At 56.0% G+C, this 22,270-nt stretch overlaps 1 protein-coding gene across 3 annotated transcripts in view; it reads left to right on the plus strand.

Moving 5' to 3' along the window:
• Positions 1-13,301, plus strand: part of Cmklr1 (chemerin chemokine-like receptor 1) — a 37,755-nt gene extending 24,454 nt beyond the window's left edge. For all 3 annotated transcript variants that reach the window (XM_046464320.2, XM_046464321.2, XM_058585558.1), the window contains exons 2-3: positions 6,536-6,601; positions 7,247-13,301. In XM_046464320.2, coding sequence (XP_046320276.1) covers positions 7,250-8,341 — 1,092 coding nt within the window. In that variant the 5' untranslated portion in view covers positions 6,536-6,601; positions 7,247-7,249 and the 3' untranslated portion in view covers positions 8,342-13,301. The remainder of the gene's footprint in view (positions 1-6,535; positions 6,602-7,246) is intronic.
• Positions 13,302-22,270: the final 8,969 nt, after the last annotated feature.

Here is a 22,270-nt window from a genome sequence, read left to right on the forward strand (position 1 = left end):
CCGCGCTTGGTCCCTGCAGGAGTGCTGTGGTGGGGTTGTGGTCAGAACACAGCCTGGTGGCCTCCTGTCCCCATCTGGGGAGGTCCTGGGGCCAGGCCACCTCACAGACACCTTGGGCTGAGCTGTTGGTTTGTCCAAGTCCAAGTTCATCCCCTGCCCCTGAGTGTCCATCCTGGCAGAGGGGACAGGTGACTGGGGTGAGTCCCCACCTGGAGATGTTGTGCCACTGTCCAGATGACCACATGCACACGCAGCCACATGGAGCCTTCTAAAAGCAGCACGGGGACAGGGCACGAGCCCCTGAGAGCGGGAAATGCGTTGGAGACGCGGAAAATGCACGTTCTACAAGACCCCGGCTGGACGACAGGACGCACCGGAGCAGTCTGGTACAGGGGGACGGTGTGGGAAACGGGCTACGGCAAGAGGACCACAGTGGGGCAGGGGACTAGCTCAGGGGCTTCTGGAGGCTGCCATGGAGGTGAGGTGGGAGGTGAAAGGTGAGGTCGGAGGTGAGGTCAGAGGGGAGGTCAGAGAGGGTGTAAGGGGATCAAACCCCCCTCCTCTCCCGATTGCCAGGGAGACACCAAAATAACAGACCCCCGCATCCCTGCCTGGGTTCATGCTCAGGTGGCGCCCAGCCCAGAGCCGACCAGGCCGCCCCAGGCACAGGGCCAAGGGGGTCCTCTCTGTGGGCTGCCAGCATCCAGCCACCGGCAGACACATCTGCGCCCTGCCGGAGCGCTGTAGGGACTGGGTGCAGGCACTGGCCTCCCCGGGGACTCTTGCCCCTGACAGTGGGCACTGTGACTGTCTGGGAGGGATGACCCCAGGCACCCGGGAAGCCCCTGGGGATGTGCCCCCAGGACAGGGTGCGAGGAAGTCGGGGTTCAGCCTCGGGGATGTGGCTGCGTGGTCCCCACGGTGCTCGGTGGGGCTGAGCCAGGGCCACGTCTGTGGGCCTCTGCAGGTCCCCTCCCTGGCCTCCTGCCCAACAGCCCTGGCTCTCCGCTCCCTAGGGCTTTCCGGGATCGCTTCCTTGGTAGATCCTTTTGCAGGAATCGTCACACGAGGGTTTGCTCCTGGGGGCAGCGGCAGGAGCCCCTCTACAGCAACCAGCGGGTACAGACCTGCTGTGAGAACCAGGCCCAGATATTCTCTCAGGAGTGGCCACAGGGACCCACGATGTGACACGGTGTCTGTGCACCCTCCTGGGCAGCCGGGGACTCTCCTGCTTTCTCCTTCTTGCCACGGCCTGGTGGGTTGGGCTGCGCACCTTGTGCTGGTCCTTGGCAGTTCTTTGACCTTGGGTTCCTCTGGCGCCTGGGCTTGGGAGACGCCCCCTGGACATTGCCTGTTCCGACATTTCCCCACCTTCCTGTGGGGGGCGCTGTCTTTAGGGGTTTGCAGGAAGGAGTTCCTTGAACATGCTGATGGCCATCCCTTGTTGGGTTTGGAGACAGTAAATATCCTCCTCCACTGGAGTCTCTGTGGGTGTGTCTGTGGTGTAAGTACATCGTGTGTGTGTGTGTGTGTGTGTGGTGGAGTCCGGGGACCTGAGTCCCAGAGTAGGTGAGGCTGCAGGGTGGGGAGCTGCAGGGAAGGCTTCAAAGCACAGAATGAACACTTGGAGGAATCACAAGCAACCCCTTGATTTTTTTGGGGGTACTGGGAATTGAACCCAGGGGGACTCAATCACTGAGCCCCCTCCCCAGCCCTAGTTTGTATTTTATTTAGAGACAGGGTCTCCCTGAGTGGCTTAGAGCCTCACTCTTGCTGAGGCTGGCTTTGAACTCGGGATCCTCCTGCCTCAGCCTCCCCAGCCGCTGGGAACTCCTTGATTTTTGATGGAGTCGTGTTCAGATAAACCCAAAGTTCAAAGTATTGTAGGTTAAACATGCATTTACTGTGCCCCAGTCAGCCTCAGGATCCCAGGATTGGCTGGGAACCGTGGCCAGCTGCCACTGCCCGGCATCTTGAGAGTGGATCCAAGCACCTATCCCCAGCTTGGGAAAAGGCCAAAATTCAAAATATGAAGTATGGTTTCTGTTGAATGCATATTGACGTTGCATTATCATGAAAGTCAAAAAATGTGAACTGGATCGTCTTGAGCTGGGCACGGGTGCTCTAATTTATAATAATGACAATAGCAATGACCTGAAGCTGTATGTGTTTCCAAAGCCTCAGTTTCCTCATCTGGAAAATGGGCCAGAGGATACCCCCCACCCCCACTGCAGAGCTGCAGCCATACGTGGGACAGTCTGTGACAAGGCTGGGCACCGTTACGTAGTAAGTGCCCAATAAATACATTAGGGTGCCAGTAATATTAAGCGTGCGTTTATTAAGTACTCACTGCATGCCGGGCATTGAGCGGGGCGATGACTGGGAACAGTATGTGTCAGGTGGCCCTTGGTGTGTGTGGGTGGCCTTGGGAGAAGCCGTGCATGGAGAATGGTCAGCAGCAGAGGGAGAGGCCTGGGGACCTGGAGAGAGGGAGGCGAGGGGGGCAGGAGGAGCCTGGTGGACCCCGGCTACAGCCAAGGTCACTGCTAACAACAAAATAAATAACAACACTGACCTCGCCTCCTTGAGCCTCTGTGTCCCCAGCTGAAAATGGGTGTGACCATGTTGGGATCCTGTAGGGCTCTTGGGTGACGTCAGAGTGCAGCTCGTGGCTGGCTGCCCAGGAAGTGCTCGGTGAAGTCACCTTGTCCTTCATCCCTCCATCTGCCGGACGGTATTCGGGACCCCGGGCTGAGGCATGTAAGATGCTCATTGGGGACAAAGGGTGACAGGCCCCTTTTTTTTTCCTCCGCATTTCTTCTTTGCCTGTAATTGTTTATAAAGAGGGCAGAAGTGACCCTCTGTGATTTCCAAACCCTGAGCCTGAGGGGACATCACAGGAGAACCTGATCCCTGGAGCACTCTCGCACACAGGCCAGGGCTGCTCTGGGACACGTCACCGTCCCGAGGCCACCATGCTGGGAGCAGGCTCAAGCCACCAGTGCTTTAGAGGATCGAGTCAGAAAAATAAAACAAGACAACACAGACCAGTGGGTGCCCACCATTGGCTCTGGTCCCAGGACGTGGTGCTGAATAAGACCCAGTTCTTGTGCTCAGATGTCCTGCCGCCTGGTCAGAGGTGTCCCCTGGCCATGGTCACATAAATAACTCCTGACTCGCAGAGGTGAGCAGATGGGGAGTGCGCTGGCCTCCTAAGGCTGCTCCGCCAAATGGTCACTAACGGTGGCTCTGCTGTCAGCCTGGCTGTGACAGATAATGTGGCTGCTGGCCAGTGACTCCCCTCCCTGGACGTGTGTCCCAGACCTCAGCCAGATTGTCCCCAAATCTGGGGAGGGTGCATTCCTTGAGAGGTTCAAACGAGCGGAACAAGAAGGAGAGTGTCCCCAGAGGGTGGAGCCGGGGACCCTGCAGCATCAGGAAGGATGTGAACAGGCTCAGAAAAATGTGCTTGGCTTTCTAGAAAGCCCTGTGGTTAAGTGCTAAGGTCGGGGTTAGAGCAACCTGGATGTGCATCTGTCCCTGGCTGACCCTGTGACATGGGCTTCCCTTCAACGGAAGCGACAGCAGGGTCACCCCTGGGTTGCATGAGCTCATGCAGCCGAGCATCCTCCGTACGTCTGGGCTCTGGTGTGCACCCCACCAACTCTGTATCACAAGGAACTAAAACCAATAGAAAGCCTCATCCGGGGCAGACCAGAGTCCCAGCCAAACCCAGGCAGAGGCTGGAGGCCAGCAGCAGTGAGGGAACAGCTGCCTTTAGCCTGCAAAATCCACTCCGAGCTTCCTTGTAGCCACATCAAAAAGGGAACAGCGGATCCGTCGCAGGGTCTTGCGTTAAGAAGAAAGAGGAAACAGTTTCAGTGTCTCAGGAGACACAATGTTGTCCTTGACCAGGAAGAAAGAAATGGCAGCGCCATGGATCAGGAATCACAGAGCTCGGCAGGTGTCATGTGGAACTTGGGGTACAGAGGAGGGAAGTCTGAGAAGGTGGCTCAGGGAAGGATCCCTGTGAGGGCCCCAGGAGTGGGCAGAGGGTCCTGCTTGGGCTCAGAGTAGGTGGGATGTGGGGGCTGTTAACCCTGCAGGGAGGCAGGGGAAATCTGAGCCTTTTCACCTGGGATCTCTAGAAGTCAGATTCTGGAGGCAGACCTCCCAGCTGTGTGACCTCAGGCAAGTGGCTTCACCTCTCTGATCCTCAGTTTCCTCATCTATGAGCTGAAGTTATCCCTGCAGGGCCATTCGGGAGTACGGCATGGAGTCTTGCATATAGTGAGCACCCGAGTAGTTGTTAACCACGTGTGCGCACATATTCTGTGTATATAATCACGTAGACTTCTTTCATAAGCTTGGTGGGATACAAGTGACTAAAATGTGCTATAGCTCTTTACAACGAAGACTTGTCCAAAGAGTCATTGTCATTGCGTGTTGCTCCCAGCAACTCGAGGGACGAGTCCTTTACCTCCATCTGAGAGGCTTGGCTTTGAGAAGCAAAATCCTTACTCTTGTCCCTGATCTGCCTTTGGACTCAGAACCGGCATGACAGGAGGGCAGGAAGGTCCCCGTCCTCTGGCCTCGCAGCTGGCCTTCTCCTCTCTGCTCAGATGAGAGACAGTTCAGGGAGTCGTTGAGAAGCCTGAGGAATTAATAATAATAACCAGCACTCGACGGCGGCCTGCGAGGGGCCCTCCTGTCCAAGGATTCCGTATCCGGGATCGGAAATATTTTGGAAAAACAATTGCATCTCCACTGAACATGTCATTCCTTGTCCCCAGACCATTCAGCGTATTTAGGCCGCATTTGCCTTGCGTCCTGTCTCATAAGTAATTCAGAGGTAACTTGAAGGACGTGGCTGGGCATCGCCATCTTTACAGGGTCCTTGGTGCCTGGGGATTTTGAGAAGCGGGGGAAGGGCACGTCCCCACAGAGGAAATGAGCCCACTCGACTCCTGCTGGAGGGAGGGGTGAGGGGTGGACAGACAGACGTGCCCAGAGGCTGTCAGGGGAGCTGTCAGGGCCTCTGTGCCAGCCCTACTTGACCCTGACCCAAACATGGAATGACGTGGCCTCTGACTCCACGGTGCCCTCAGCCCAAGCTGAGAGCCACCAGGTTACGACGTGCGGCTGGTCTCTGCGGAGCGGCTGGGGATCCTGGATCCCCCTCCTGTCCCCCGTCTGGGCTTCCTGGGACCCTGCAGATCTGCCCTGGCCCCGCACTTGTACCTGCGAGCTCCCTTGGAAAGGGCCCCCACAAAGCCATGTCCTTGTCCCTGGGAGAACCAGCACTGGGACTCTGGACAAGTCATTTCTTCCTCAGGGACCTGCTTGGTGGGAGCCATTGGCTTGGACGGATCACGATTTCAGGGGCAGCGTGACCTGCGGGTTCAGAGCCCAGGGTCTCTCTGGGCCTCCGCCCGGGCCTTCACCTCCCGGAGCCTCACTTAGCCCCTCCTGGGGTTTGAGTGACAGCAACCCGGATTGAGAGCTCTGCCAGTCCTGGGTGCCTGCCAGCTCAGCATGTCACCGCAAGGGTCACCAACCCCCGTCAGCGTCCTCCAATCACGAGAGGCCAGCTCCAGCGTCCCCGTCTTTATTCTAGTGCCCCTGGGGACACTCAGTGGACACCCTGGGCTGCCCTCCCAGCCTGCAGAGTGGAGAGACACTGAAGCTCAAATCCTGAGCCCCTTGATCTCAGAGTCCTGCATGGAATTTCCCAACTGCTTTTATTAATAAAAGCAAAGGACGACTTTCATGTAATAAAGTAGAACCTGAGGTCCATGAGGACCAGCCACACACTGACGCACAGGAACCTGCAGGTATTTATCATGAAGTATCCACGGGCAGCCTCGCCCAGCTCTGGCGTCTGGTTTGGAGCCGGTTGGTCAAGACGGGAGAGCCGGGCAGAGGAGAGAGTGTGGGCGCAGGGGGCTGAGCCCAGGGTTCCAGCCCTGGGTGGCCGTGACCCGGGGGCAGCCACCCCGCTTACTGAGGGTTTGCTGTGTGTCAGGTCCCAGCAAAACACCCCACATCCCCAACAAATTTAGTTCTTCTTCTTTTTTATTTTTTGGTACCAGGGATGAACTCAGGGTGCTTAACCACTGAGCCACATCCCCAGCCCTTTTTTAAAATTTTATTTAGACACAGAGTCTCACTGAGTTGCTTAGGGCCTTGCTAAGTTGCTGAGGCTAGCCTTGAACTTGTGATCCTCCTGCCTCAGTCTCCCTAGCTGCTGGGATGACAGGCGTGTGCCACTCCACCCGGACCAGCCTCCAAAGAGCTCGCAAGTGCGGGAGGTCTTGGAAGCAGTGATCATGTGCAAGGTCACATGCTGGGTTCAAACCTCACCTGGATCACTTCCGGGTCGAGTGACCTTGGCTGAGTTCTACTCAGACGCCAAACTTCTGCAGCCTCCTATGTCTGGTGCAAGCAGCCCAGGGGCTCCTTATTCTGGCCCTGAGCTTGTGCCATCCCTTCGTCCTCAAACCCAGACCCACCTGCCGCCTCCCTTTCCCCTCAGGTGTCTCCAGCTGTGCACAGGAACCGGCTGACCGGGGACCCCTGTTGGACACCACAGCACTGAACGGTGAGGGACTCCTGTGGTCTGAGCTCAGGTCTCCAAAGGGGACGAGTGGCCCTGGCCAGGCTGGGAGCACGGGGGTGGCTGCTAGCAGGGTTTTGGAAGTGTGGCTGGAACCAAGTTCGTGGCACCATGCCTCTCTGTCCTAGGGGGCAATTTCCCCATTATTCGAGGGGCTTTTGGGTGAATATTTCCTTCCCCCCAAACGGTGGGGGAGGAGAGGATCCCAAAGAGGCAGAAGATATAATCGTCAACAGGACAGACCTGAAACTTGGAATTTTTTGGTGCTGAGGATTGAACTCAGGGGCACTCGGCCACTGAACCCCACCCCCAGCCCTATTTTGTATTTTATTTAGAGACAGGGCCTCACTGAGTTGCTGAGGGCCTCGCTTTTGCTGAGGCTGGCTTTGAACTCGCGATCCTCCTGCCTCAGCCTCTGAGCCTCTGGGATGACAGGCGTGGGCCACTGTGACCGGCTGACACTCGGATTTCAATGGCAGCTTGGTCTTTTCCCAGCTCTCTGGCCTTGGGCCACTGCTGGAGTGGGGTCTGCTCAGAGCCGGGCAGGGCGCGGTTGGTCTTGCTGGCGCCGGTCAGCTTTGGGCGGTCACTGTCGCCCAGCTGCCCCTCATGACCTCCCTTGCCTTGCAGAGGATGGAGGATGGGGAGTACAACTCCTCCCTCCCCTACGACGACGAATACCTGGATGATCTCGGCCCCGTGTTGGTTCTGGACGACCACCCCGCCCCGGAAGCCAGGGTGACCAGGATCCTCGTGGTGGTGATCTACAGCATCGTCTGCTTCCTGGGGATCCTGGGCAACGGCCTGGTGATCGTCATCGCCACCTTCAAGATGAAGAGGACGGTGAACAGCGTGTGGTTCCTCAACCTGGCCGTGGCCGACTTCCTCTTCAACGTCTTCCTGCCTCTGCACATCACCTACGCCGCCCTGGACTACCACTGGGTGTTCGGGACGGCCATGTGCAAGGTCAGCAGCTTCCTGCTCATCCACAACATGTACACCAGCGTCTTCCTGCTCACCGCCATCAGCCTGGACCGCTGCGTCTCCGTGCTGCTCCCCGTCTGGTCCCAGAACCACCGCAGCGTCCGGCTGGCCTACACGGGCTGCGTGGTCATCTGGGTCCTGGCCTTCTTCCTGAGCTCCCCGTCCCTCGTCTTCCGGGACACGGCCAGCCTGCACGGCAAGACCTCCTGCTTCAACAACTTCAGCCTGTCCGCGCCCGGCTCGTCCGGCCGGATCGGGTCCAGCCAACACGTGCTGGTGACCGTCACCCGCTTTCTGTGTGGCTTCCTGGTCCCTGTCCTTGTCATCACGGCCTGCTACCTCACCATCGTCTGCAGGCTGCGGCGCAACCGCCTGGCCAAGACCAAGAAGCCCTTCAAGATCATCGTCACCATCATCGTCACCTTCTTCTGCTGCTGGTGTCCCTACCACACTCTCTACCTGCTGGAGCTACACCACACTGTCCTGCCTGGCCCTGTCTTCAGCCTGGGCCTGCCCCTGGCCACGGCCCTCGCCATCGCCAACAGCTGCATGAACCCCCTTCTGTACGTCTTCATGGGCCAGGACTTCAAGAAGTTCAAGGTGACGCTCTTCTCCCGCCTGGTCAACGCTCTGAGTGAGGACACGGGCCACTCCTCCTTCCCCAGCCATAGGAGCTTCACCAGGATGTCGTCAGTGAACGACAAGTCTTCGGTGAACGAGAGGGAGACCAGCATGCTGTGAGCCTCACCTGGGAGACCTGCAGCGGTCACTCCCAGCCCAGGGGGGCCCAGGGGTGCCCGGGGACGTGCCTTCTGAAGACCAAGGCAGGCACCTCCTTACTGCACCTTGATGGATACTCGCTGCATTTTGCGTAGGGGTGAACCGTGTTGTGAATCCAGGGTGGGGAACCCCTTTCTCTGAGTGGCATGGGGGACGGAGCTGGCCATGTCTCACGTGGACCTTGGACCAGCACCCTGAGCTCCAACGGAGACCAGCCTGGACCCACTCAGAGCAGCCGAGGAAGGATTCTCAAAAGCACAGCTGTGAAATGAGATTGGCCTAAGGCTGTGGTATTAAGCTGCCTACTGGGTACCCCAGGAATACCCCGGGTCCTCTCCAAAGTCCCTGGAGGGAGCAGGAGAGGTCAGGGGGAACCTAGCGTGAAGCAGCTGACGCTTCGTCCCCCGAGATCCTGGCCCTGCAGGTGTCCCTCTGGGTGAGGCCCGTGGAAAGGCACAGGATACTGACTGAAGTGACAGACGCCCCTGACCGTGTACTTGACTTTGAGAGGAGTCGAGAAGATGGACCAGGTCCCCAGGGCTTTGTGGATTCTGGCAAGGTCCACACCAGGGAGCCTGCAACCGGTACTGGGGTCTGGGGAAAGGCAGAGCAAAGACCGTCCAAGGCGTGGGCACCGCAGTTCACCCCAGAGCTTCCCACGGTGGGGCACGTCAGCCACAGGTGCAGGGACGCCGGCCCAGGGGTGGAGGCGGCGGTGGGGACCCAGATGCTACCTGGCAGGACAGCCTGCAAGCTGCCTTCCCGAGCCACATCCCTGAGACGAAGGCAAACAGCTCCCGTGTGCACCTCCTTGTCTGGCTTATTCTCTTCTTCCTTTGGCAGGAAGTGACATTGTCCCACTGACAAATGACAGAGTGGAGGCTCTGAGGGAGGAAGCCAGGCACCCAGCACCACACACACGGCCTCACAGCGGCAGAGATGTGATCTGCCCCAGGCTCTGCCTCCAGAGGCTCCCCTCTGGTATGGAGAATTTATCTGTTGAGAAGATTCCAGACCATCACGTGGCCCATATTCAGCACGTCCATGAGATATTTACTCCCCACGGTGGCCCTGAGCTAGGCACAATGGTTATTTCCCTTTTGCATATGAGGAATCTGCAGCTCAGAGAGATTAAGGGACTTGCCCAGGGTCACCCAGCTAGTTTGCTGGAGGCTGGATTGGAACCTCAGTTTGCTGGGTTCAAACAAGGCGGCAGAGTCAGGAAGGAGCTAGAGAGGTTGGGGCTTCTTTGTAACGGGGTGCTGCTGGGGGTTGAACCCAGGGGCGCTTTACCACCGAGCTACATCCCCAGGGCTTTTTGTTTGTTTGTTGGCTTTACTTTGTATTTTGAGACAGAGCCTCCCTACATTGCGGAGGCTGGCCTCGTCCTGGTACTCCTTCTGCCTCAGCCTGGGATCAGAGGCGAGTGTCACTGCGCCTGGCGAGAGGTTAAGTTTTGAGCATGACTTGATTTTTTCAGCAGATCAATGTGAAAATCTCAGTGGCCCTTTAAGGAGCTTTGCAAATAGTTTTCAAAATGATCCAAAACGGCAGAGAAAATGCACTTGGCCTCCAGCTCCCTGGACACCCATCAGCACCCCGCCCCCGCCCCCGGGGCCCCCACCCTCAGCGCACCCCGAGGTCTCTGGGGAGCAGAGCAGGGGAGGCCTGGCGGGCGTCAGCCTCCTGTTGGACCGAGGCCTCTTGGCCCCGAACCGCCCAAGTCCCTTGGTCGTGAAGCCTGTCCTCCTGATGTCACGTCGACCTCGTGCTGGGCCCGTCCCCAAGCTTCGGGCTGTTTGGAGTCACACTTCATCAAGGGACAGACTGTTCCTTCCTGTTGGGTCTGGAAACTTTTGATGAGGGAGCTCTGAGTGCATCCAAGCCGGGCCTCCGACGGCCTCAGGGAGTTGGGACCCGCACGTTGGACGGGGAGACGGAGCTCTGAAGACGGCCCAGCGCCCCTGCCGTCCCCGCCCAGGTTTACAGATGAGGCGCTAGGTGCCGGGTCGCAGAGGCAGTCCTCTGCCACTCAGGCCTCCGGGCTACGGGGACAGCGCTTCTCCTGGGCTGCAGGGGAGGCCCGGCCAGGCTGGGGGCCAGGAATTTGTGGGGTCACTGGGGACACCGATAAGCAGGACGGGATGCAGACCAGCTGTCCTCCTCCCTCTCTCCTGGATGCCACACCAGCGTCCCTGTTCTGACTGACATTTTCTGTTAGGGATGTCAGTGTGACCAGGACGTCCCCTCCTGTCTTGGCCCCACGGTGTCTTCTATAATCCCTGCAGTTGGTGACACGTGCTCCTGTGTCACACTCCACGGGTAGCCAACACGCCCAGGGCCTGGCTTCTTCTCTCCGGGCCAGGACCCAGCCAGTGGTCTCAGTGCCGGGGTCAGGTGGGTCGAGGGGACATGGGGACAAATGGCAGAGAGACCTGAAGAGAAGAGAGTACGGGCTCTGGCGTTTACTGAGCACCTACCAAGTGTCACCTGTTATGTGTCACCTACCATGTGACACCTGCCATGTGACTGGCCAGGGGGAGGACCACCGGGGCCACGTGGGTGGTGCAGAAAGCAAGGCTAGGAGCTGGTCACGCTTGCCTGGGGGACACGGGCCGGGAAGGGGGCAGCTGGCTTGGAGCCAGGGCTGCTGTCTGGGCCCCCACCTCCATTTTTCTAGCAACCAAGCACGCAAAGGGGTGGCGACTCTGTCAGTCTAATAGCCAAGACCTGGCGGATGGGAGAGAATGGCCCGGCCTCCTCGATCCTGAGTCTTGCTCTTGAGCACTGCTGGGGCCAACTCAAGGGCCCATCCCCCACTGCCCATCCCCCAACACTCCCCATCCCCCCACCACCCACCACCCACCCACACATCCACCCACCCACCTGTTTACATGAGCACCTATTACCCACCCATTCGCCCAGTCTCCATTACAGTGCATTTAACACCTGCTCTTTGCTGGGAGCCCAGGGAGGCCCTGGGGACACAGGGATAATCAAGCCACACTGTCTCTGTCCTCTGGCGAGTGGGACAGACAGCTAACCATTAAAACCCACCAAACCCGCCCATCCTGGTGGAGAAAACCCTCAGTGAAGGGCCACACACTTATTCTAGAGGGACCTGACCCCATTCGGGAGCCAAGGACACCCCCTGGGGAGGACACGCTTGAGTTACCTTGGTGGGTACTGGCTTGGTGGGGGGCCCTGGAGGGGGTGCTCTGGGGGGAGGGGACAGGGGGCCAGTCCTGTTGATCTGGGAGATCAACACAGTGGTCACAGGGGAGTGGGGACTCCGTGCGGGAGCAGGGCGAAGGTGGGACCAGACGGGGAAGGTCTTCGCCCTGAGAGCCAGGGGCCAGGCCTGCGCAGGTGTGCACCCCGTGTCCACGGCCCTGGCCGCTGTGCAGGGACCCAGTGGAGCGGGGCAGAGAGGAGGCAGGCAGCTGAGGTGTCCCAGCAGGGACAGTCCTTGGACTGGGGAGGGCAGGTGGAGCCCTGGAGGGGGACTGTTGGGGAGATAGTGAAAAGCCGCCCAGCCCTCTCAGGGCAGCGGTGAGTGGGAAGCCAAGCCGAGCCCATGTCTCTACACAGAGTCTCGATGCTTTGCTTTATTGGCAGAAATTAATAGTAAACATTATTCAACTCGCCCTCCCCGTGCACAATGACGATCCTCGGGGGGCCCCTGAGCACATAATGAATCCCATAAATAACACACAGGTTCACCTCGGGCGGCAGAGGCCTGTTCAAGCTGGGATTGCAGGGGTGGTGGCGGGGGTGGCGCGGGGGTCTACGCAGACAAGATGTCCCGCTGCGGGGACCGGGGTTTAGCCTTGGCCATCACCTGGGCTCTGTCTGGGGGGAATCTTCTAGAAGTGCCTCCCCCCCAGAGGATGTGGATATCCCCCACCATGGCTTAGATTCCTGGTCGAAGGGCAGGTGGGGAGCAAGCAGCAAGCAACTCGGGCCTGTGCATGGTCCAGTGACTGACAAGGACAACCTGGTGGCCGGAGCTAATGTGCATCGGGCATGTTCAAGTGCGGGCGGCCACTTTAGTGTCATCATTTCATTGAGTCCTTGCAGCAACCTCTGTGGTAGGAGCTGTTACTCTCTCCACTTACAGATGGAGAAGTTGAGGTTCAGAGAGGTGAAGTGACCTGCCTGAGGCCACACAGCTACTAAGTGATCAAGCGGGGGGTCCCAGCCCTGCTGGTCTCAAAAACTCTGTTTCCCCAGCAACCTGCAGACTCAAAACTGTCCTCTGAAGAGACTCGTCTCCGGAGGGAGGATGACAGGGTGCGCTCCCTCTCTGGTGTGGAGTTTTGAGGAGGTCCCAGTGAGGGGGTCTGAGGGATTGCTTTGTCCTGGAGGGAGGGAAGCCGTGTCGGGTGGGCTTGTCACTTGCGGGCAGCCTTGGGGGGCTTAGGGTTTTGGAGTTTGGAAGAGACACATCCTGCCCCGCCCTTCCCCTCTCCCGGTCACAGACTGAAACGAAGTGGGGGTGCAGCTCCTCTGGGGACCTCCTGCCTCTCTGACTGCTGTGCGCTAAGTGAGTGCAAATGCTCCTGCATGTGGTCGGCATTCGCCAGGCCGCCCCCTTCACTTCTGAGTTTGTCCCCCAGGCCCCCGGTCTGTCCTGGAGGACCTCTGCCCAGGCTCTGCGAGCCCCTCAGGAGCCTCCGGCAGAATCCTGGCTGGAGAGGGGCGGGTCTTGGCGAAAGTCACTTCAGGGCAGAGACGTGATGTATTTGGGGCATAAACTCAACCTTCCAAATTGCCCCAGGTGTGGGCGAGGGGTGTTCCTTGACCCGCAAGTGGTCACATGGGTGTCCTCACAGGTTACGCTCACTTCTCGGTGTGTCTACGGTGAATGCACCGCACAGCAGTAAGTTATATCTCAATAAAAGTCTTTTTAAAAATAAAATAGTTGGTGGTAACTGTAGAAACGACTTCCCGCGGGCACCCTGGCCAGCCAGCAGGAGGAGAGGACCAGATCTGGGGGAATCATCCTGGGGCAGTGGCCCCTGCAGGGTCTGTCCAAAGAGACAGCCTCAGAAAGGACCAAGCCCTCCTGGGGGTGATCCCAGTGTGACCCTGACTCTAAGGGCCTCTGATCGCAGTGACAGGAGCAGGTGGGCTCAGGAGTCACATGGTCTGAGCTCGAATCCCAGTCCACTCTCTGCATCAGCTGGAGACCTCTGATGAGCTCATTCAACTCCCCAAGCCTCAGTTTTCTCATCTGCACAATGGATCCACTCAGAGTTTGCAGCTCCTGGGGTTACCAGGGAGTTAAAGGAGACACCCCCCACCTTAGTGCTTAGCTCTCATTCCCCCGGGGGGGGCAACCATCCCCCCGCAGGTCATAGCCTGGTCACCTTTGCCCCTCCCCCACTCTGCAGAGAGGCCAGGCTCAGGTGCCCCGTCCCCCTCCCTAGCAGATCCCTGTTCTCTTTCCTCCTTGGTGCCGTCTGATCATTTCACTTCTTTCTGTATTTAGCTGCCTTGGGTCTGCCCTGCTCTGGGTGGCGAGCTCTGTCCGGCATGGGCCTGTCCCTCCCACTGTACCCCATCACCCAGGGCAGAGCTGAGCCCGGAAAAGTGCTCACAGTTTTTTGTTGAGTGAAGAAATTGTCAGCAGCTGACATTATTTTTATCACCATCACCGGCAAGGACCATGATGGTCACGGTCACAATACACTCTCACAATACGTGAATGATCAAATACAGTGAAAATGCCCAACATCTCCAGCCACTAGAGAAATGCAAATTAAAATGATGCTGACTCACTCCAGTCAGAATGGCAATCTTCAAGAACACAAGCAACAAACATGCTGGTGAGGATGTTGGGAAAAGTTTCCCTCATACCTTGCTGGTGGGACTGCAGATTGGTGCAGCCACTCTGGACAGCAGTGTGGAGATTCCTCAGAAAAGTTGGAATGGAGCCACCATTTGACCCAGCTATCTCACTGCTCTGTCTATACCCAAAGGGCTTAAAATCAGCCTACTACAGGACACAGCCACATCAATGTTGATAGCAGCTCAATTCACAATAGCTACGCTACAGAACCAACCTAGGTACCCTTTAACAGATGAATGGATAAAGAAAATGTGGTATACATACACAGTGGAATATTACTCAGTCATTAAAAATAATAACTTTATGACTTTTGCTGGTAAATGGATGGATCTGGAGACTCTCATGCTAAGTGAAATAAGCCAATCCCCCCAAACCAAAGGGCATATGTTCTCTCTGAAATGTGGATGCTGACACACAATTGGGAGGGGAGAGGATAGAAGTTCATTGGATTAGAAATATGGAAATGAAGGGAAGGGAGCAGGGATGGGAGTAGGAAAGAGAGTCGAAGGAATCTGAATAACTTTCCTGCATCCACATAGGAGCACACGGCCAGTGAAACTCCACATCATGTACAACTGTAGAAATCGGAAGCTCTACTCCACGTATGTACGACATGTCAAAACACACTCAAAAAAGAACAAATAGGAAAAAAATACATGATTTCCAAATATACCGAATTTTCTACTTTTTTCCCTCTATGCATGAAGGCTGGAGAGGGTGCCATTTCTCCCCATTTCACAGACAAGGACACTGAGGCTTGGGGTACTCAGTTGGGAGTGGAGGAGTCGCGGTCACTCTCTTGCACAATTCAGAGCCATCGGATGAAGGAGGTTCCCATTAAGGGCCTCCCTCTCCCCTGGCCCCCTCCCTCCCCTGCAGCCTGATGTACTGCAGCCTGGAAATAAAGGAACCAGATGTCGTCCTCCACCCCACCCCCCCCCACCCCCCACCCCCCGCTCTTATTGTTTTGCGGTTCTTTTCCGGATCAGGGCTCTGGGAAGGGTTTGGTGGGTATGGCTGGCCGCGGACTCCTGTGTTCGACACCCCTCTGGATAAAGCCATTGGCCGGGCGTCAGGTTTGCTTCGGGCACAGATGATGGGCGACAAAGCACATCCAGACACCTGAGTGTCCTATGATGCCCTGTGACTCTGGAGCCCAGGGAACTGACCCTGGCAGAGGCCCGGGGCTACCTCTGCCCTGGTCTCCACCATGTGGACATTTGGCACCCGAGAGCAAGCATCTGGATGACTGAAGGAGTTTCCAGTTGGCTTCCAGATGCTGACCCCGTGGAGCAGGGACGTGGTGGGAAAGGGCACTCTCACAGCCTTAGCTGTTGGCCTGTGCACTCCTGGTTGATGGCAGGATTTAGGATGCCCAGGCCACTGTCCAGTCTTCCTGGGATCCCCTGGCTTGGGATGAGACTTTAGGCATGGTAACAGGTAGCCGGGGGCCATTCCACGTCAGTCATTCCATTTCCTCTCCATTGGAAGGCTGGACAGTAAAACCAGCATTTAGGGACAAGAAAGCTCAGAGGGATCAAGCGACCAACCACTCGCCCGGAGGCAGAGCTGGGATTCGAACCCACGCCACACCCATATGACTTTGTGGCGTCTTCTCTGCTTATTCTACTTCCTGGGTTAAGTAAAACAGAGACCTAAGAATTAGCACAGATCAGAGGAAGAGGCTTTTGGCTATAGTTAGAGAAGACTCACAGCTTGGCTGGAAATAGCTGATTAGAGAAAGATTCTGGGGTCCCAGAGGCACCCGTCAGCCTCTGCTCCCCCACCCCCAGATTCTCCAAATAGGCAAAAGGTTGGATTCAACGGCTCTTTCCCTCCTTGGAAAAAGAGCAGGAAGAGACTCAAATGAATGGCTCCTAAGAGGTAAAAAATAATTCAGAAACTGAGGCAGGTGGGAGGAAGAATAGAGAATGGGATGTGGGTTTCCTGACCCTCTTCCATTCTTGCTCTAGGAACACTCGGTGTGTTCATTTATCGGAATCAAAATGTCTCTGGTTGGTGATTTCTGGATTCTTTGGGCCTGCTGTGCTCGTATGATCCTTGTTCTAGTCCCTTGGCTGCAGAATCTTCCACAGAATAATGAAAAAAGCTTGCTTAACCTCAAAATGCGGGATATGAAGAGGTCCTGTGGTCAGCCTAGTCAATCCCCTCCCAGGATCCTCTATGGGACAAAGCAGGAACTGGGGACTTCCCCTGGCCCCAGACCTTTCTCTCCTGCCCCACAGTTCCACTTCCAGTCCCTTCCGTGGCTCAGTCTTTTTCTCACAGTTTGGTTCAGACACACTGAGTCGAGAAGCAGAGAAACAGACGATCAGCATACTTTAAAAGGCTGGGAATATAAATGGCAGGAAAGAAAGCCCTGAAGACCCATGAGAGTTAATATCTGCCTTTGGACTCACCCTTGGAAATAAACCAAGCAAGATATGAAAGAAAGAAGATCATCTCCATGAGGGTGCTTTGGGCTGCAGGTAACAGAAGACTGAATCAAGATGGCTGAGGCCATAAGCAAAGACATTCCCTCCCCTAGTGAAAAGGCCTGGTGAGTGGGAACTCAGCAGCCCAACCTTGACATCAGGGGCTCAGGGCACTTCCTTCCCCCTGATCTGTCACCTTCAGAGAACAGACTTTGTCCCCAAGATACATCTCTCCTGGTCCAAAGATGGCTTCTGCAATGTCAGATGTTGGAGCCACCTTGGCATCTGCCAGAAGGGGAAAGACTGTCCCTTTAAGAATGTTGCCAAAAAAACGCCTCTCCCTGAAGTCCCCAGCAGAGCTCCCCTCACCTCTTTGGTCAGAACTGGGTCACGTGGCTGCTACGCCACCAATCACAGTGAGGGAAAGGACGGTGGCTCACACCAATCAGGATCCACTCCTGAGTCACCTGGGAGAGGGGTGACCACTCAGATGATACCAGGTTCCAGTCCCAAGGACAAAGGAGGGCAGTTCAGGGTAGAGACCAGTGGGGTCTGTTCTACCACATTTTAAAAATATTTATTCTTAAGTTTTAGGTGGACACAGTATCTTTATTTTACATTTATGTGGTGCTGAGGATCGAACCTAGTGCCCTGTGCATGCTAGGCGACCTTTGCACCACTGAGCCCACAACCCCAGCCCTCTACCACATTTTTATCCATTTTTTTAATCAGGTCACCAAGTGTTCCTTTAGACAGCCTTGAACACTCAAGTCACTACCTAGTAGTCCTAGTGGAGGTGCCACAATTTATCTAGTTAAAATTTTATTGGTGACCAGCCTAGGTACCCTTCAACAGATGAATGGATAAATAAAATGTGGTTTATTTTATATATAATATAATATTTTATTTATATATATATATATATATTACTCAGCCGTAAAGAAGAATGAAATGACGGTATTTGCCATTAAATGGACTGGAGGCTATTATGCTAAGTGAAATAAGCCAGTTCCAAAAAACCAAAGGCTGAATGATCTGATATGCGGATGCTAACACACACTGGGGACAGATAGAAGTTCACTGGACCAGACAAAGGGGAATGAAGGGAAGGGAGGGCATGGGAATAGGAAAGACAGTGGGATGATGGGACGTGACCTTCCATGTTCCTAAATGGCCACACGACCCGGGAAACTCCACATCCTGTGCAGCCACAGACACGAGGAGCTACACCCCACGTACATGTCAAAGTACACTCTACTGCCGTGTATATCTACAAACAGCAAATAAAGAAATAAAAAACAAATGATTGGTGGACGTGTAGGTGATTCATTTTCCAGAAGATCTTAGTAGGGTGATGAGCTTCCTCAGTGGGGCCTGGCTCCCACCGAGCAGAGCTTCGGAAGCCCCCGCCCCTTGTGTCGGGGAGGCCCGCAGAGCTGACTGACCTGGACTTTCTGCCCTCAGGCCCACCCACAGGGGTCCCACTTAGAGCAGTGAGAACTTTCCAGAAGCTTCCAGAGTCTGGTGGCTTGAGGGAGAGGGCATGGCGGGTGGACATGGCCACACGGTGAGGCTCCGGCATCAAGCAGAGTGGGCAGTGGCTCTTCCTCCCTGTGCCCTGGTCCCCCCCTGTGAGCCGGAGAGGCTGCGTGGCCTGTGTGAGGACAGCCACGTCGTCCCCTGCAGAGTTGGCTCCAGGGCTTGAAGAGACCAGGTGCCTAAAGTCGCGGACTCTCCCGCCCCATGCTTTCTTCTTCCTTATTCACAGTACTGCGTCTGCCCTGCTCTCTCCGGGGGCCTTGCTCAATCCGGGCCATTGACCCAGGACGCTGCATGGATCTTAGATGGTGTGTCCGGGCAGCGCCTTTCATGCTGCTAGGACTTGGCAGGCGAGGAGAGGGCCGTTTTTGTCACTGATAGTTGGTCTGGTCCTTCTCCTACCACACCCCAGGCCCCCACCCACAATGGCAAACAAACAAAACAGACATGAACTTGTCCCTTTGCGTGGGTTGAACTGTGTCCCCTTCTGCCCCTCCCTAAGATAAAGCAAAACAGAACACAACAGGAAAGAACTTATAGGTTGACATCTGAACTGCGGCAGGTGGGGTTGTGATCCAGGGCCCCCAGAGCAGAGCCGTGAGAGGAGAAAGGAGCCAACATGGGCTGGTCCCTGCTCCTGCGGCTGAGCGTCTCCCCTTCCCCCCCCCCCCAAAACAAGCAGGTTTCCTTCCCCCCTCCCCTCGGGCTCGGCCCTTCTCATCCTGCAGGGAGCCTCGGAGTTACAGAGAGAAGGTGTTTGGCTTCTGGCTCAGGCAGAGTCTGGGAGCTGGGTCTCGCGGGCTCCGCTTCAGTGCATGGAAAAGAATAATAGTGCACCCTGTCATCCCAGGGGCTCGGGAGGCTGAGGCAGGAGGACGGCGAGTTCAAAGCAGCCTCAGCAAAAGTGAGGCCCTAAGGAACTCAGTGAGGCCCTGACTCTAAATAAAATACAGAATAGGGCTGGGGATGGGGCCCAGTGGTCGAGTACTTGCCTGACATGAGCAAGGCCCTGGGTTCAATCCCTAGTCCTGCCAATAAATAACTAAACAAAAGTTGGGCAATCCTCCCTCGAGATGAGAAGCCCAGCTAACCGTCCAATTCTGCATCACAAACAGAACATGGCCTCCTTCTGCCTCTTACATAAGGGATCCTGTTTTCTTCCTGTGCCTGCGGACTCCTGGGGCCAGCTGGACGATGATCACGTCCTTGGATCGCTAACCAAAGGAGCGTCCTCAGGATTTCCAGAGGAGCCACTGGTCACAATTAGATCTTGATTCTTTGGGCTGTTCCCAGCGGGCTTCGTGTGGGCCAGCTCGTGCCACTGGAACAAAATGCCCGAAGCCTGGCAATTCAGAGGGGACAGAAGTTGATTTCTCACAGTTCCCGAGACGGGAAGCTCGTGATGAAGCCTGGCGGGGCTGGGGTAGAGGACAGAGGGCAGCCTCGCCCCTCAAGCCCTGCTTACCAGGGCACTAATATCTTCAGGAAGGGTGGAATCCTCCTGGCCTAATCCCCACCCAAAGGACCCCCCCCCCCGCCTTTAATTCTGGTGCTTTGGAGATTAAGTTTCCTCAGGAATTTTGGAGGAGACGTAGACATTCAAACCATAGCACTTCAGATCTTAGAAACTGGAATGAGCTGGGCGCGGTGGCCCACACCTGTCATCCCAGCGTCTCAGGAGGCTGAGGCAGGAGGATGGCGAGTTCAAAGGCAGCCTCAGCCACAGTGAAGTGCTAAGCAACTCAGTGAGACCCTGTCTCTAAATAAAATACAAAATAGGGCTGGGGATGGGGCTCAGTGGCTGAGTGCCCCTGAGTTCAACCCCTGGTACCCTCCCCCCACAAAAAAAATCTAAAATGAAAAGTCACGATGATGATGATGATGATGATGATTTTTGGTACTGGGGAGACAGGGTCTCACTGAGTTGCTTAGCAGCCTCCCTTTTGCTGAGGCTGGCTTTGAACTCACGATCCTCCTGTCGAAGCCTCCTGAGCCGCTGGGATGACAGGCGTGCAGCACTGTGTCCAGCCATAATGATCATTATAAAGACCGTTTTTATGACTCCTCAACCATAAAATATATTTTCTCCACATTTTACAGAGGAGGAAATGGAAGCTCAGGGAGAGGGGACGTTCCCTGCCCAAGGTGACTTGGCTGGTGAAGTGCCACAGAGATGGGGGTGGGACGCTGCTGTCCTCAGGCTCCTGGGCACAGTGACACACGATTTTCTGCTCACTGATGTGGAGCTGCGTACCACATGTCTGAGAACCCGGGGGTGGGCAGGGATGGGGTGGGAGAAGCCCCATGGGAATGCGGGGGCTTCCGCCGAGGCCCTGAGGTCCCTGATGCTTGTGTGATGGGATTGGGGGTTGCCTGGGATCCTGAGATCTGTTCTTCCTCTCGCATCTCTGGCTCTCCTGGGTCTCAGGGCTGCCAGGGGTTAAAAACCCATCCCAGGGCCTTTGCAGGCGGCGAGAACAGATGCCCAGGCAGATCCCCAAATCCTCAGTGTGTGGTGCTGTTGGACGTGGGGCTGCAGATGGCAGTTTCTGGCTCACACAGGACTCACCTGCCTGGCACCACCCCGCTCCAAATGCTCAGTTCAACAGGAGGAGGCTCCTGTTGTACCAGACTTTGAACCCAGGGGCACTTAACCTCTGAGCCATACCCTCCCCCCAGCTCTTTTTATTATTATTATTATTTTTTATTTTGAGACAGGATCTCACTGAGTTGCTTGGGGCTTTGCTAAATCGCTGAGGCTGGCTTTGAACTTGCAGTCCTCCTGCCTCAGTCTTCTGAGTGGCTGGGATTAAAAGCGTGCCCCAGCATACCCAGGCTTGATCAGCCCCATTTTTAAAGAGAAGAACTCAGGGGCTCAGAGAGGTCAAGCCTTGTGCCCAAGCCACACAGCTAAGGAACGGCAGTGCCTGGGACACTGGCTGCCGAGCTCCTGTGCCCAGCACTGAACTCGGTGAGCCTGGGCCAGGCACTTCTACACCTTGAGCCTCGGTTTCCTCATCTGCAACATGGACAGGAAGCACGGGGTCGGAAATGGGATGCTAGACCCCGAGGTAGGATGCATGTCCCGGGAACAACCTTGGGAAGGTCACTTTTCTTTTCTAGGTCTCAGTTTTCCTTTCTGAAAAACAGAGCAGGAGACGGGGAAGGCGACGGGTTTTCCCAGGCTCGTGACTGTCAGGGTTGGCATGTAACAGACTGTGTGTTGGCTGCTCTTGACGTTGACTCCTCCTGGATCCCTGGGGACGGGCATGGCCGCGTGCTTTTTTGGGGTGTGGAGACTCAGGTGGGTGTCTCCGGAGCTTTGCTCTTAGGCAGCTTCTCGGGGACCCTGTAAATTCGGACATTCCAAGACTCCAGGCAGAGGGTCAAATCTTGCCTCCCCTGGATTCCCAAAATATGGCTCCACCTCTCTGAGCCTAAGTAGTTCCTTCTGCAAAATGGGTCCGATGGTGGCCACCTTGCAGAGCTACCAATGTGATGAAATGTCTGGCATGTGGTAACTCCTGGCTCCTTATGCCACCCCCCACCACACTCAGGTAAGTGCTGGAGGGCAGCCAGGCCAGAGGACCTTCTCTCTCTCCCCACAAGGTTCTGCCCTCCCGTCTCTCGCTTCTGTCCTGCTTCACCAAGCTCCGGCTCCAGCAGCTGCGTTTAATTGGATTTAACTTAATAGTTTTATTGATGCCTTTTGGTTCAGGGGATGCAGGGGCCTCTGGGTAATTTGCACATTTTTAACACACCAAATAAAGAGCGATAAGCATGCACAAGTTCATTTTAATTGGATTAAGCGGAGGCTTGGCTTGGGGAACCAAAAAACCACAGAGGAGCTGGAGAAAAAGAACTCAGAGATTGCAGATTTTCTGCCTCCTCCCACCCCACAGAACATCTGCACCCGCGCTGCTTCCTGCTGAATAAAGGGTGCGCTGTGTCACTGTGACTGTGTCTCCTACAGAGATACACGGGTTGGTGGGTTCTGTCCTCCGCCTCCTTCTCTGGGTGCTTTGTGCATTTTGACAAATGGTTCCAACCCACTGGCTTTGG

This window comes from Marmota monax, unplaced genomic scaffold (assembly GCF_021218885.2).
Source record: "Marmota monax isolate L192 unplaced genomic scaffold, Marmota_monax_Labrador192_F-V1.1 WCK01_AAM20220418_F8-fsc00269, whole genome shotgun sequence".
Classification (NCBI taxonomy): Eukaryota; Metazoa; Chordata; class Mammalia; order Rodentia; family Sciuridae; genus Marmota; species Marmota monax.